Raw genomic sequence first — 15,534 nt, forward strand, 5'->3', positions numbered from 1 at the left:
GTACAGTAATACTTCATTCTGTCTTTCATTACTTCATTACTAAAAAAATTACAATATAGGTAAATTAGTCATTGATCTATTTTTATATTTGTTTATTTTTTAAATAAATTCTGACTCAACAGCTAAGTGATCAGTAGAGTTATCAACTATTGCCAGAATTGTTGATTTGGTGAGATGGGGATACCATGCTGAAAGGTTTAATGGAATATCATTAAATTAAAAGTTTTTCATTTCTGAACTTGGTTTTAGATAGCTTATTTTTTAGAGTGCCTAAGCAGTCCGAGAGCTCTTTCCCACAAAATTATTGTGTGTTTTAACAATAAGGCATCTTATTACAAAATATAAACTGTTTAATAAAAATGTGAACAGAACTCTGAAAGATTCTGGAATTTTTCCAATTATTTCTATCTTCTCATAAATTTTGCCTCTTTTATGCATTAATCCATTTTGTAGCAGGTTCTTTGAACTCTGTTCTGTCAATTCTTTAATTATAAATTCAAATATTTTATACCCAAATGAGCACAAAAGGCATGTTTTAAAGAACATTATTTTTAAAAAAAGTACCTAGATATTCCTCTACTAGTTTCCCAGTCTGACAGAAAAGCTTTTTTATATGCACTTGGAATACCCGACCACCAATTAGCTTGAGTCCAACTCGGCCTCTGTAATTCTTTCATCCAAACCACAGACCCCATGGATGCTTAAGGAAACTGTTGTCCCACCTTTCCCCTTTTATATTTAATTCCTCTTTTTATAGGTTAAATTATGCAGGATTTGTTGAACGTACAGGAATCTTCATTATTTACTGCTGCTTTAAAATTTAGGTATGCTTTTCAGTAGGTACTAATGCTAAAAACATACAATCAAGGAGGAAAGAAAGGGATGGAGGAGTTTCCTGAGCCAGTAATGGGTCTGGAGGTGGGCAGAAAACATCCTTACTAAGTGCTTTGCACTAATATTAGTGGAAAACAAAATGTAGTTTTCAATGTGACATTCTTGGCACAAAAAACCTACTTAGTAAGTAAAACTTGTACAATTATTCTGCTGATGCTTCTAGTTTAGAAAAGATTTTTCATGCTTATAAAACCAACCGGTACAGATGTTTAAATGGGAAGAAATAACTACAATCAATACCCTCTCTTTATAACACTTTTTTTTTAATCCTGGCTTTTTTGTTAATAGTTCTCTGTGCTGATATTTTATTCATGTTTTTTCTCTTGTATAATGCATGTTGAGTACTGTTTCTGGATCTTATGATTTCAATAGAATAAGCCAGAGTACTGCTGGATAACTGAACGTATGGTAGCGTTGTTCGTCTCCTCTCCATTACCCTTTAAAGAGTAATAGCTTGCTTTCTGTGTGGGCTTCTAATTAATGTGCTCTTCTGCATCTCCTCTGTTCTTTTAATTCTGTTCTTCTCATAAGAGAAGGTTGTTTTCCTGGATTTTGTAATCAGTGACCGTACATTGCTAACGGCACCAACTTCAATTCTCTCTAGGAGATTTGTATTTTTTTATTCTGTTTAGGTTTTTTTCCAGACCCTATTCTTGATTGATAACTACAGAGGAATTCAGTCTGGGGGGGAAAAACTCATTGGACTTTGGGAATGCCATATAGACTCAGAGGCCTAACATCAATTCAGTGCACTCACCGAGTCAGGTGTTTTGAATAGGAGTTATGTCTGCATATAATTGACGTGAAATTATATGAATAACCACATCCTTTAAGTCAGAATTACAATGGGAAGTATGGAAGCTGAAGTGATGGCTAATCACCATTAAAAGTGAAATTACCTGAAATTGCTCAAAGTAGGCAAAGAAATAAAGAATTTTAAAATTGAATTGTATTTTTTAGGTCTTTCCAATATTTTTATAAAATGTACTGCATAAATTGCTCAAAGTTGTGGCAAAATTAATCATCGTTACTGATATATGCTAATCGGTGTTGGTTTGGCTGCACTTTGAGGTTATGCTAGCTCATATTACCCATTTTACTTTATAAGCAAAGGCAATATGGAGAAAAACCAACCAACATACAAGACAACTTTGTCCTTCATACTTTACCAAATGGTACCAAAGCGATTGAAATCATGTACTTTTGCAGGCCATAGAGACCCACCTCATTCGCAAATCAAGCGGGGGGCTGACATACATCGCTGAGTGGAAGGGTGGGCTGCTTGAACACAAGATGGGACATCTCACTTGTTTTGCTGGAGGCATGTTTGCCCTCGGTGCAGACGGAGCACCTAATGACAAGACGGGCCATCACATCGAGCTTGGTGCTGAAATTGCTAGGACTTGCCACGAATCCTATGACCGTACAAGTAAGTACTGTATTTGCAAAATTTAGTTTCACGGTTTGACTTTGTGAAAGCAGCCATCAGTATTTTTGCGCAATGCTGAATGAAAGTTGTATGGTGGTGAGAACTCTTCATCCTTTCTGAGCAAATGCTGCTTTGCTCTAAGAGTAACTTTAAGAATGGCTGCTCCGTTTCATAAATAATTTCTGTGCACCTGAATCATATCTACTCACTCTAGTAATTAACATGACAGCTTTTTTTTCACTTTGCCAATTTCTGTATAGCCAAATACAAATAAGAGAGGGAGCCTGTTCACTTATGCATCAATGTAGCTATTAATCATGTTTTATGCACAAAAAATTATTTTATTCTCAGTTCTGTTGGTACAATGCTGCAAACAATAGAATTGCAAAAAGAAAGTGGATTTCTGTGCAGGAAATTTCTTCGGATTCTTTCATCTTCTTAGAAAAATAACCCTGGCAGTATTTCAGGTCCCAGAGTGTATTTTCCAGTTTGATATAGAAAAGTAAATATCCTTGTCTTTTAAGCAAAATTTCACATGTTGCTAGTTATATGAAGTCTTCCAGAATGCAAATGTTAGCATCGCTGTTCAAACTGGAACTGCTGTTTAAGGCATTGATGAAGAACAGCTCTCTCCTACTCTGAATTATTTACAAAACATTAAAACCAGGAGGTGCTGCAGTATCTTTCAGAAATGATACACCTTTTGGGTAACCTGGCTTTGTGCCACATGAAAGGACAGTTGATTTGGTAGGTTACATGATGTGAAACCTTTTTTAATGCCTTTATTTTAGCATGTGTTTTTATATTGGCTAGGCATGAAACTGGGACCAGAAGCCTTCAGATTTGATGGTGGTGTTGAAGCCATTGCTACAAGGCAAAACGAAAAATACTACATCCTACGACCAGAAGTCATAGAGACCTACATGTACATGTGGCGGCTCACTCATGACCCAAAGTACAGGCAGTGGGGATGGGAAGCTGTAGAGGTAACGTTCTATTGGACTTTTTTCCTATTAAATCCTACTATCTTGTTAAGTGAGCTATGGAATGATATCTGGATATTGTTTAGCAGTTGGAGGTAAATATTTATTTTAAATCGGTAATATCAACTCAAATTTCCAGAGATTCATTTACTAAATAGATGAACTAAGATAATTTTGACAAAACCAAATACTGCTGGTATTGTATATTAGAAAAATGCCTTGTGATTTCTCCTTCTTAAATACTTCTCAGATCAGGGTCATACTTGGATGTACTGTCACATTTGGATGTTGAATATCGCATGTGAATGGAAAGTGCAAATGTGTGTCAAATTTGAGCCTTGGATATGGAAATAAGTTTTATGAAGTGTATTTTCAACAGTAATTGTTTGAAGGTGATTTCAATTAAGGTGACGGCCAAGATGAAGTACTAGACAGTACGAAACACTTAAAAATGGGTCACTTTCAAAAAGCATAAGTCATCTGGACTGAACTCCGTTAATGATAACAATCTCTTCTAGATGTAAATTTCTGCATCCCACTAGCCTTTGAGCTTCAACCAGTCCTGCTGAACCTAGCTATTTGTGTTTGTCTAGCACAAGACTTCCAAGAGGGCAGCTAGTCTATGCGGCAAAAATTGGCTTGCCATATCCATTGTTTCCCTTATTTCAGCAGTTAATCACTCTTACTGTTAGAAATGAGAGCCTTTGGACTTACCATGTTTCATCCTCCAGGTACGGGTCCTTATTACACTTCTAGAGTTCACTTATTTTCTTCTCAAATTGATGTTGCCCTTGCTAAATTATCTGCCTTTCACTCTTACTTTGGAATTTCTAAGCAGGCTGAGATCTTATAGGAGATACAGGAAGCTGAGGAACATTATTTTTGTGGCCCTGTATACTTAAGAAAAATTAAAAAAAAAAAAAAAGAAAACAAGACAAAACTCTGTGTGGTATTTTGTTCACAGTGACCTCTCCTTTGCAGAGTTTTTGCTTTCCAGGATTTCAAAAATGTCCTGTTTGTCAGTTTGCCCAACACCTCTTGTTTCCAGGATTGTACGATGATCACTTTCTTGGATGGGCCTACACCGCTGGTTGTAGAAGGTTGCTCTATACTAAGGGAAGAACATGTGGACTTGTGTCGTGCAATTTCTTATCCCCAAGGGACCCTACTAGAGAGCTGTTACTGGGTTATGACTCCATATACCTGGCTGTGACATGACATCCACCAGTTACCTGGCTCCCTCAACAGCAACCAAGATCTGTAATTGTATTCAGTATTCACTGTGTGAGATCGGTACTGAAAGTATCTCAACTGTTGTGCAAATGTTGTTGAGTGTTGTGAAAAAAAGAGCATTTCAAGTTTCGTAATTAGATATTCTTGAAGAATGAAATTTATGGTAAAATCTGCTTTCCATAAAAGAATAGCTGCTAGCATTAACTATACTTCTACCCTCTAACTCCTCTTTCTTTGAATATTCACAGCAATTCCATATCTGCAGTCAACGCTCTATTCAGCTAGGTAGACTGTAGTTATTTAGGCCATTTTATTTGCCTCCCTCGGGCGTTGGCTCTGTTGAGCCTGAAACAACATGCTTCTGAGTTAATGATTCCAAAGCAATTTTTTTTTTAAACCTCTAATTTAGAGTGCTGTTCCCTTACTTTCTTCTTCGCTAACACCACCCATAGGCATACATTTTACTACTGGAATCTTCCCAGGCAGATTATAATTGGAATATTTACAATGGCTGTTTATGGAAGTCATCCCACCAGGCTTCAGCAATGCCAAGTGTCCCTTCTCCAGGACATGTTTTTCCTGACTCATTGTTGCTGCCCACACCGATAACATTGTTATAAACAATTGAAATGTTTTCCTTATTATTATTCTTTACCCTGTTGGTTCAGATTGTGTTTATTTCAAGTTTGTACACTCGTTTACCTTCTTAGCGCTCCCCATGTGTTCCTTGTTTAACATTCTTGTGGCTACTCTCATCTGGCTCTAACATAGTGGATTAGAGCCCATGTGTGGGAGATGCAGCTGGTCCCATTCTGTACAGGCCCATCTTCCACTGCCCTAATGTGCAGGTGCATGTTTCACAAAAACAAATCTTACAGCTTCACAGAAGTTATACAGTCAGTTGTAGGTTTCAAATATTGTTTTTTCTTTTTTTTCTCTTCTTCCCTGATGCTTATAGCCTGTACAGCTCCACCTGATACTGTATTTTTTTGTTCCAGCACGTGTTGAGATAGCTTACCACAACTATTTCATAAATTCTTCTCCCTCTTGCTCCGGAGAACACGTCACTCCGCCCTTTTGTTCTTGGGGAAGTCCCTGACCACTCACTATGGTTGGTTTGATTACCAACACCTGTTGCACAAAGAGGAAGCTGAGATTGAAACAAGAAAAAAGGGGCAACAATCAGACCATTTGTTGTTGCCCAAAAAAGTTGTTCTTCAGGTGTTTCATGTCCATTTTCAACTCATGACACTGGCAATAAGAACTCATTAGGTTTGTTTCCCAGTGCCCTTGTAGTAGAAAAGGAGGCTGCTCTATAGGTCATGACTTCTAAACTCTCCAACAAGTCTATTAATTCTTTCTCTAACTTTTGTAGACTAAAAACATGCTCTAGCCTCTCCGTTTTTACTTTGGAAACTTGCTTTGCTGCTTTAATTTGAGTCCAAGATCATTCTGTATGTACTTCAGCAGTTGCAGAAAATGCAGTTATGACCAACAGCAATATCCAGTGTTACTGAGTCAGAAAGGTTTTATTAGCTTAGCTCTTGAAAGTCTGCCTTTCTACATTATAAATGCAGCACATATTTTGAATTCACAGCATTTCTTTTGTTTTTTCCCTTTATGGTACTTTGAGATTGTCAGCCAGTTTTCACTCCGCTTGATGTTTTCCATTACTCTAGCATAACTGATCTTAGCCACCCTCATTTTCTGCGAGCTACTAATTTAAAATGTGTTTGATTGTGTCTTACCACCCACCACTACCCCACTGTCAATGCGAACATCACTGTACTCCGAAACTGCAGGTACGGGCACAAAAGGCCATTACTGCCAGTTAAAGGAGGGTGACAACCAAGAGCCTTTTTATCGTACTAGCGCTGCACGTGAATGTCCTGTTCCTTCAGTTAAGTGGAAAGTAGCTTTGAGGGGTAAGATACTTCACATTTGCATCAAGTAGATACCACCAGATGGCTAACATGGAGCAAGTTAACCTCTTAGTTTCCATCATAGCAGTGTGTTGAGGCGCCTGTACAGTATCTCCCTACAATGAACTCATAAAGAAGGCTCTAAGTACATGTTAGAGCACATAAACCCCAAATGCAATTTGCTTTTATTTTACCTCACCCTGTTTTGAACGCAGATGTTTCTTTGAATAATAGCCCTGTCCTTCAAGTTCTCCTTCTGCTGTGCCTTGGAAAACATAATCTTGTGTTTGACATTGAAAATCCAGACACAGATTCAGCATTTTGAATTCATTGCAGGTTGAAGTAGACGAGAGGGAAGGAGTACCAGCCAGGGCAAATTACTTGTTTAAACTTAAGTGTATTTGTCACTTAGCAAAAGTGTCCAGGAAAATTAAAGAACCTAAAGACACATAAGAAAAGACAAATAGGCCTGTTATATTTTAAAGGATCTCTTCTGGAGAAAAATCCCTTTTAAATATACAATAGGCAGCTTACTCTCCAGTGAAAGCTATGGAGAGCCTGACATGCAAGCTAAATATATGCAGATAGCTACAGGGACTCCAGCAAAAACAAGGACATTTAGGATATCTACTTACGGCAAAACACAGATCTTGAACAGCCTTTAGAGCAGGTGGAGGTGATGGATACCTCAATAATTATTAGTGACTTTTAGTCCCATCTGTCATCAGAAAATGCTTATTCTGCCTGTTTGCTTTTTTTAAACATAGCTTCTGCCTTTTCATAGCTTTTTGCCATATGTGGTTTGAAATGCAGCATCTTTTCCTAAATAAAATCTACACGTCCTGTAATCACTTTAGTGATATTTGTAATAACTTCAGAAATGGAGGAACTAGTTGTCTTCCATCTCGCTGTCGGGGGGTTGATAAAGCTCCAGCTATTTCTGCCTGAAAGTTGTTGCTCCAATACCTGTCTCCACAGCAAGCACCATGTTTCAGAGTAGTGTGGTCCTGAGTAAATGTAGTAATCCATCATGCTTACCATCATTGTCATTGTGAGAAGTTATTTAGGGCTGGAGAGTATTTTCTGGATTTGTTTTTGAATAATGAACTGTTTTAAATATAATCATCTTAGATTCTCTTCCCTCCTTTATTATACTGCATGATATCAGAGAGTTATTATAAAACAGAACAAGAAAAATGAAGAGGCTAAGAATACTTTTGACCTTGTTAAATAGGTCAATTATAAAGAAAAAAGATGAATTAATATTTTTAAACAAAGCAGTGATAAGAGAACTAATATTCAAATAAAACATTGGATAGCAGTCTATTTAAAGAGGTTACGGCTTATATATAGGCATATAGGTACCACCTTTCTAATGCAAACACCTGTCTAAAATAAAGAAAAGCAGAAAAGTTTATTAAATAGTGTAACTGTATATACCTTTTACACTTCCAGCACCAGGTACATGGGTTTTGCCCTTCTGGATACACCCTTCATCTGATCTTTTTTCTCCTTCAAAATTAGCTGATCATATAGAACGTTGCTGTGGGCAGAAAACAAATTACATTTTTAGATGTAAAATAGAAATCAGTCATCTGTTTTACACCTTTTAACTGAGTGCACAGTTTGGAAACTAGTAAGAGAAAAACACATTCTCATTCTTACACCTAAAACATGTTGCGTTAAGTCCAGCCACATACTAGCTTTCCATCTACTCCTGTGTAATAGACAAAGCTTTTTCAGAAAGGTATCAAAGAAAAACAGTACCTACTGCAGAAAAGAAATTCAGTCACAACCCAATATCAGAGGTTTTGCATTGAAAAATGAAATAATTGCAAAGAGAAGCCAAACAACTTGCATAGCAAATGGAGAGCTGCCTTTCCTTTTTCGAAGCTACTCACAGGACTGGTCTTTATCATGGCATTCACTTCTATCATAATAATTTTTAAGCACTAAAATATGACCAAGAAAGGTATACATGACACGACCTCTGAAGGCTGATAGACAAGCCTGAGAGAGAGGCTATTGTTATTCCTATTAAAAAGAAGAAAAAGAAAATACATGAAAGTCCATATATCTTCACATCCATGTATCTTTCCTTCTGAAAACTGGTTTGTGTTCACTTCTTTTATTAATTTATCATTTTGCTTCTCCTCCTAAATGTAAAATTAGACATGTGTGCCCATGTCTTTTTAAAAGAGTTTTCTATCTAGAGCTTTATCTAGTTTTCACCTCTTTATCAAAAAAAAGTGACAATTTTTTTTGCTAGTTTTATTGTCAAACAAAGAAAAACTGACAGGTGATTCATTTTGTTAATCCCACTGTTGTTTTTTTTTTTACCCCCTCTCTTCAGGCACTGGAAAAACATTGCAGAGTAGATGGTGGCTATTCTGGCATTAGAGATGTTTATAACAATCATGAAAGCCATGATGATGTGCAGCAAAGTTTCTTCCTTTCAGAGACACTCAAGTAAGTTAAGAAAGTTGACTTTCATTAATGTGAAGTAGTTCTCTGGATCATCTTTACAGGTGTATTTGTCATCAATACCCTTGACATTCACGTAACAAAATCCGAATGAAACAGTAGAACTTTTCTTAGGTGACAGGAAGCCAAATTGACTTTTTTTTCCTTCTATATTAATAAACTAAATTCTATGACTTCTGGAAATTATCTTTATTTCTGATGAAGGTACCTGATAGTCTTTGTTGAGAAATTACATCTCCTAGCTTTGATAGGATCTAATTATACATGCTAACACTAGTGAAACAAATTGACTAGACAGAGGACTTATCAGACTTTTATTGCATACTTTTCATTTAAAACTACAGAAAAAGAAAAAAAAAGTGAACTTGCACAGTAAGCTTGCATGGCCTGTTAAAAGGAAAAACAACAGCTTTCCTTATCTATCACTGTCTCTTTAAGTTTTTAATGAAATAAAGGAAGTTTTGTCTTGGTCTCTTCACTTTTTTTTTTTTTTTTTTCCTGTGGAAGAAAAAGTTGCAAAGACCAGAAAGAAGCAATCATGCCATTTCAACAGAAAGTGTAATACTCATGTAAATGAAATATCGTAAATATGTTTATATACATAGTGGAATTTTTTTGAGGTAGTGCGCTGCCTCTAATATACCTTTTAAATTGGCCTATCAGGATTAGACCAAGAAAAGCCTTCAGGTAAGGATGGTGATTGAGAAAAATAAAATTTCATTTGCTAAGCAGACTTTCATCCCCAAGCAGACTTCAGTAATCATGCTACAGTAGCTACCACCTTCTATCATGACAATAAATAAAATATTGGATTTGTTTATTGGTTACTGCTGGGTTTAATAGACCCTGTCTTAGTAAATGGCTGCCCAAGCTACTGGTCAAGTGCTAGTTTTCTTCTTTAAAAATCCTAAGGGAGAGGTTGTTCTCAGAAGTAAGACAGGATTGGACTACAATATTTTCACTCCTATGCCTTGATATATGTGGACATTCAGAAAGAAAAAAATTACTATGGTTATATATTATTAAAACAATATGTAATAAAATTACCAAGGAGGAAGTGGAAGCGAAGTGAACCGATATTTAACCTTGATAGCCTAAACTTCTTTGTCCTCTATCAGGATAGAGGCATTCCTTTGGGGGTCTCCAGTTGCTATTGCCCTTGAGTCCAGTCCGAGTTGAGTAGCCCCAAAGTTTTGTGCTAATCATTGTGATGCTAGGATTTACTGGTGTTTTGTGTTTGGTCAGCTGTTTCCATCGATACGTTCATCTAGGGAAATCAGGTATTTATGTCTTCCTGAAAACTATTGTAGTTTCACTTCCCTGATGTGGTCACATTTCCTGCTTTTTTTCTTGCCAGGTACTTGTATTTGCTGTTTTCTGAAGATGATCTTCTTCCATTTGATCACTGGGTCTTCAACACAGAGGCTCATCCTCTCCCTGTTCTTCACAAAGACGATGGGAATAAAGAAGAAAACCAGAAATAGATGAAGATTAAGTTATACTTTGTTTCATTCCTTATGTTTCTTTCCAGGACTTGGGCACATGATTTGGTTTTAAATTCCTGAGTTAAATTTTTAAATGAAGTGTTTTGCAGTCTGTTTTCTTTGACAGTAAATATTTATGAATGGACCCCAACTGATTATGATAAAACTTTATTCCTCTTACCCAGCTGAACCACTTCTTAGAAGAGAAATAGGACATCTCTCCAGATCTTGTTAGGCTGCAGTGTCATCTTGGCCCAAAAGAGCAGAGGGTCTGCATGTTACTTGTTTCCTGTTATGCTTTTAATTTGACTGCAAAATTCTTTTCTCCTCTGTGAGGAGATGTCTGCTTTAAGCTGTAATATTTTGCCATGTTGCAAAAAGCCATATTGAATTAAGTATAAAGAGCTTTTTTTTTTTCTGTTCTATGTTAATTTGTTTTGTGTGTCATCCAAGAGAAATCTTGTGACTGTGACAGCCTCTTCTTATGCGGGTCTATCATTATTTGGTAAAGTATCTGATGTATTTCATTGTCAATGAAGTCTACATAGGAATATTTTCATCTCATGCAGACACAACTCTGAAACTGCAGTATACATTGAAGTTAGACTGAACTAGTTTCTATGAATTTAGCACATTAGTTAGCAGACCTTAGTTTTTCAGGTTTTGATTCGAATATTGTAATAGAATAAATCGTTTCCTCCCTTTTCTAAGTGGTGTTATTCTCATGTCTTTAGTCAGACCACTATGGAGTAAAATAAGATAGTAATTTCTTATTAAGAAAGGTAGTCTTACCTTCTTTATATATTTAGTCCAGTAGCTTTCATTTGGTTGGATGGTAAAAAGACAAAAAAAAAAACCCTAATTACATTTTCTTGGAAGCTGAGAATTATACCAGAGACAATTTGTTTCGTTTTCTGGGACTTTCTCAAACATTCAGGTAGGTTCAGACTTGACACCAGATTTTAATAGTTTATTGTCACAAAGTAATTTAATGTATCTACATGAATAAAACTAGATGTTCAGGTGCCTTGAAGAAAACTTGTCTTCTTAAAAGATAATGATTCAGAGAGGAAATTATCCAGTGTAGAACTAAAACTTTGTGAAAGCACCAAGTCTGTCTTCTCCGAGTGACAGAAACACAGTGTGCTTAAAAATATCCCCTAGATTAAAGGCCTAGCTTACTAAGAAGGGTAACAGCTTTGCCAAAAACGTTGTACTTTGTGGCATCACCAAAGGGAAAAAAAAGAAATGAGACACAATTAAGTCCTGTTTCTATTTAAGCGTAGTTTGGAGTGGTTTACATGATTATTGTCTACCTATGTTTTCATTTAGTGACAGGCTGACTTTCATACATTTTGAGTAGGGTCTAACAAACACCTGGCTTCCCGTTCTGAGAAAGCACATTATTCACTGATTGGACTGCAGCAAAACAAATATGGTTCTGAAAAGTAATCTCCTTTAAAGGTATTTAGTAAGATAGCTCATATGTCCAGCATAGCTAATCACAGCTGAGGAAGCACATTTGTTTGTTTAGGCATTACAGAGTACATTTTTTCTATACTGATAGAGGTCTGCGATGTAGGTTTTCTTAGGTAGGAGCCAAGAGCAAAGATAACGGATTACATTTTTATATATAGCAGCTGGAGGCTGACCCATAAACTTGACCCTCTGGAGCCTGTAAAGCCAGCACTGCCTCTCTGCTTCCCCTGCACAGAGAAGATGGCACGTGCCACGCGAGCGGCCAAAGCCATTTATGTAGGGGGCAAGGCAAGAGGATCTTAAGCGATGCTGATCCTTCCATCCCAGGCCTGGCAGAGTTGTGCATTCGTACATGGAATTTAATAGGGGTACCCTGCTGAGCCTGGGCAGCCCAGCGCTGGGAAAATGGATACAAGTGTATGTGCATCTGCCTCAGATGAAGCCTGCTTACATGGAACCGGCACATTGGCTCAAGACTTTTTGCTTTACTGCTTTTTTATTATTATTTTCTTTTTTAAAATATGGATTCCCTCATGTCACAGTAACAGTTTTCTGAAACTGAACGAGCAAGGATGAAGTCTTGGCTCTCCTCTGTTGAAAAGCAGAACTCGTGCTGATTTTGATACTCCAGAATTTGTATCTTTGGAGGACTGTAACATTTCATTGTACTTCTTCAGAGATTGTATTTATAAGGGAGCTTTCTCCTCCTCCCCCCCCCCCCCAAGTACCACAGAGAAATTATAGCTGTGGAATTAAAAAAAAAAAAAAACAAACAAACAAACAAACAAACAAACAAACAAACACCTCTTCCCTCTTTAACCAAAAAGTAATAAGATAACTAAGACAAAAGTCTTAGTTACCCTTATTGGGTCACCTGCTGCTGCCTACCACACGGTCGTGCATGTGCTGCTATAGGCCTCCTATCGGTTGTTAAATAACTACAGTAGTTCAGACAAAAACAGCCTTTGAGAAATGGGTTTTGTAAGCCTCTTTTTACGTGGTTTTCCTAACCACAGTATGCTTCCCCCAGATGTGTCTAGTGATCTTGCATTTACTTAACAAGCTGAAGAGAAACAGTGGAGAACCAGATAGCTCGTCTCCGTGTTTCAAAAAGCAGGCTACAAACACAAAATTCTTGTATGCATTGGGTCCTATGTACTCAAATATAAGCGTCATGACTGTTTCCTTGTAATAAAGACATTTAGTATAACTTTTTTTTTTTTTTTTTTTAAGTTTGGGAGTTAGTTAACGATGATTTGAAAGAGCACAAATCTGATGTGACTGGTATTGGTATTCAGGTTGTATGTACAAACTGCACTATACTGTACTTTTTGTAAACTAATGTAAGTAGACGAGAAGATTGTACAACGTGTAGATCTGCCAACTGTAAGAAAAAAAGCCTTTTCATAAACTGAGAATATATTGATTTTTCTTCCTTTTTTTTTTAAATAACCCTAAAACACCAAAGCTAGAGCAATCCTTTTGAAACAGTCAGTACCTACCACCGCTTGTTAGATTGCTGAGATAACCTGCGTTTTATTTGCTGTTCACTGATGGCTAGTGATGCTCACTTTGTGTTCCCAGTCATTCATACAAGCAAAAAGAAATTGCTGGGGGTTGGGGGGCGTTATCTTCGCATAAACACGCTGCCTATACTGTTTCCATTTCTTTGTAGCATAATAATCCATTTAAAGCTGCATATGTTAAGTCCTAAGATGTAGATCACTTTAAGTGGCACCCACATTGTTTCATGGGGAAAAAAATGTTTTGATTGTTTGTGAGATAAGTATTGCATATGTGTTGGTTGTACACAGATTTTTGCAATGCCCAATGGCTCACTGTTTCTATGGTGACTTCATCTTACACATTATCCATTTCTATCATGCATTTAAATTGGTTTTGATTTGTACATAGTCCATTTAGTCTTTTCATCTTTATATAAACTGAAATTATGGAATACATAATAGATCAAGATGCTTAATTTTTAAGAACTTATATTTGTAAAAATTTCTCTATTGTGAATAAAGTCTTTTAATATATCTGTTCAACTTGTTATAATTTTTCCTAAACACATTGCAGAAGTAACTACAGGAACCTGCTGCATAGTCTGGTTTGGCTGCTGTACTCAGAATTTTTGGCAGCAGATTGGTTTGATACAGATTAGTACTCGCTGTACTTTTTAAGATACTATTGTTAATTAATGTTAGTCAGTGTATGGAATTGCTACCACAGAAATAAATTCCTAGAAATTTTTGTCAATAAAATTCATCCTACCAAATGTACTTTGGTAGAAAGCGAGCTTGCTAACGACAAGCGGGAAGCTGGGAAGTCAGAGGTGGCAGGCAGTAAGCACAGTGAAGGTCAGTCACTCCGATTCATGTTCTGCACAATACAAGCAGCCTTCAGCTAAATGCCATTTAGGCGCGAACACCAGAGCAGAGATGACAAGACTGTCACAGTGCCCAGCGTTACATGATCATGTAATGAAATGCTATCGTTAGTCCGTGCTCCAGGGGAGAGATGAACAGTTGTCATAGGAACTGTAACTACATTTTGTGTCAGTAAGATCTCCCATCTAAATGTTGAAATAACAGCTACACCTCATAGCTAACCTTGTTTTCTCTGTTTAGTAGAAAGCCTCATCCGAAGATGATAGTGAAATAAACCGCCATGATTTTACAGAACAGTCTCAGTAGTATCAATTTCTGTCAAAGGACTTACTCATTAGGCCTTCTTAAGTAAGTAAGTCATTTTTGAGGGTAGCTCCTAGATCTGGTGCCTCATTTTTTTGCAGCAGTTACTGGTGTGCAGCTACAGGGTGCAGTCCTCGGGGCAGCCAGCAGGCAGTCCCCTCCTGTAGCTGGCTCCAGGACCACGCAAGCTGCTACGCAACAAGTTAAACATGAACTAACACAAACCTTAGTGCAGCACGTTATTCAAAAGAGGTGTAAATACAAGCCTGGGTTGGATTTTCAACCAATTTAGTCTTAATTGGATGCTTGGTGTGGTTTGTTTTCTGCAGGGGAAAAAGGAACCAGGACCAAGCTGACAATTAGTCAAGACTAACAGGATTTGCCCTGCCATTTGCGTTGCCCTATGGCCTTGCTTTACCACAGGAGTAACTCGGCGCTCATATGACAGCATCTGCTATGGAAACAGCCCTTCACCTGATCCGCCTTAATCTTGGGATTAATCTGTCCTGGTTGATCTCAAATGCAGGAGGAAAGATTATGCATCAAAAAGCAGTCTGCCAAACCCAGGACATGGTTGCAAAGACTCAGAGTTCTTCTCTGAATACTGCGAGAAGAGATAAACCACAGGGTTTTACTCTCTCCTGGTTTTATGCATTCATACATGCACAAAGCAGTGGATGGAGCAAGTCATGCAGCTGCAGAATCCAGTTAGAGCCCAGCAGGCTGTTAGCATTCAACAGTACCTCAGAAGCAACCAGTTTGACCCTCATTTCTGAGGCAGCTGCTCCTCGATCTGCACCAGCTCTCACTCACCCTGTATTTAAAATCACCATAATCAATCCCCCTTTGGAAGCCCCTCTCTCAAACTTCTGCATGCTCTCCAAGCTTTCTGTGCACACTTTGTGGAAGGTTGTTTGCCTTTCACCATTCCCA

At 37.4% G+C, this 15,534-nt stretch overlaps 1 protein-coding gene across 1 annotated transcript in view; it reads left to right on the top strand.

Moving 5' to 3' along the window:
• MAN1A1 (mannosidase alpha class 1A member 1) overlaps positions 1 to 13,877 on the top strand; it is a gene marked incomplete at its 5' end in the record, with an annotated part of 152,515 nt that extends 138,638 nt beyond the window's left edge. Inside the window, 4 exons of the mRNA XM_082305357.1 lie at positions 2,104 to 2,323; positions 3,137 to 3,309; positions 8,815 to 8,930; positions 10,303 to 13,877. Coding sequence (XP_082161483.1) covers positions 2,104 to 2,323; positions 3,137 to 3,309; positions 8,815 to 8,930; positions 10,303 to 10,429 — 636 coding nt within the window. The 3' untranslated portion in view covers positions 10,430 to 13,877. The remainder of the gene's footprint in view (positions 1 to 2,103; positions 2,324 to 3,136; positions 3,310 to 8,814; positions 8,931 to 10,302) is intronic.
• Positions 13,878 to 15,534: the final 1,657 nt, after the last annotated feature.

This window comes from Platalea leucorodia (genome assembly GCF_965183815.1).
Source record: "Platalea leucorodia genome assembly, chromosome: 3".
Classification (NCBI taxonomy): Eukaryota; Metazoa; Chordata; class Aves; order Pelecaniformes; family Threskiornithidae; genus Platalea; species Platalea leucorodia.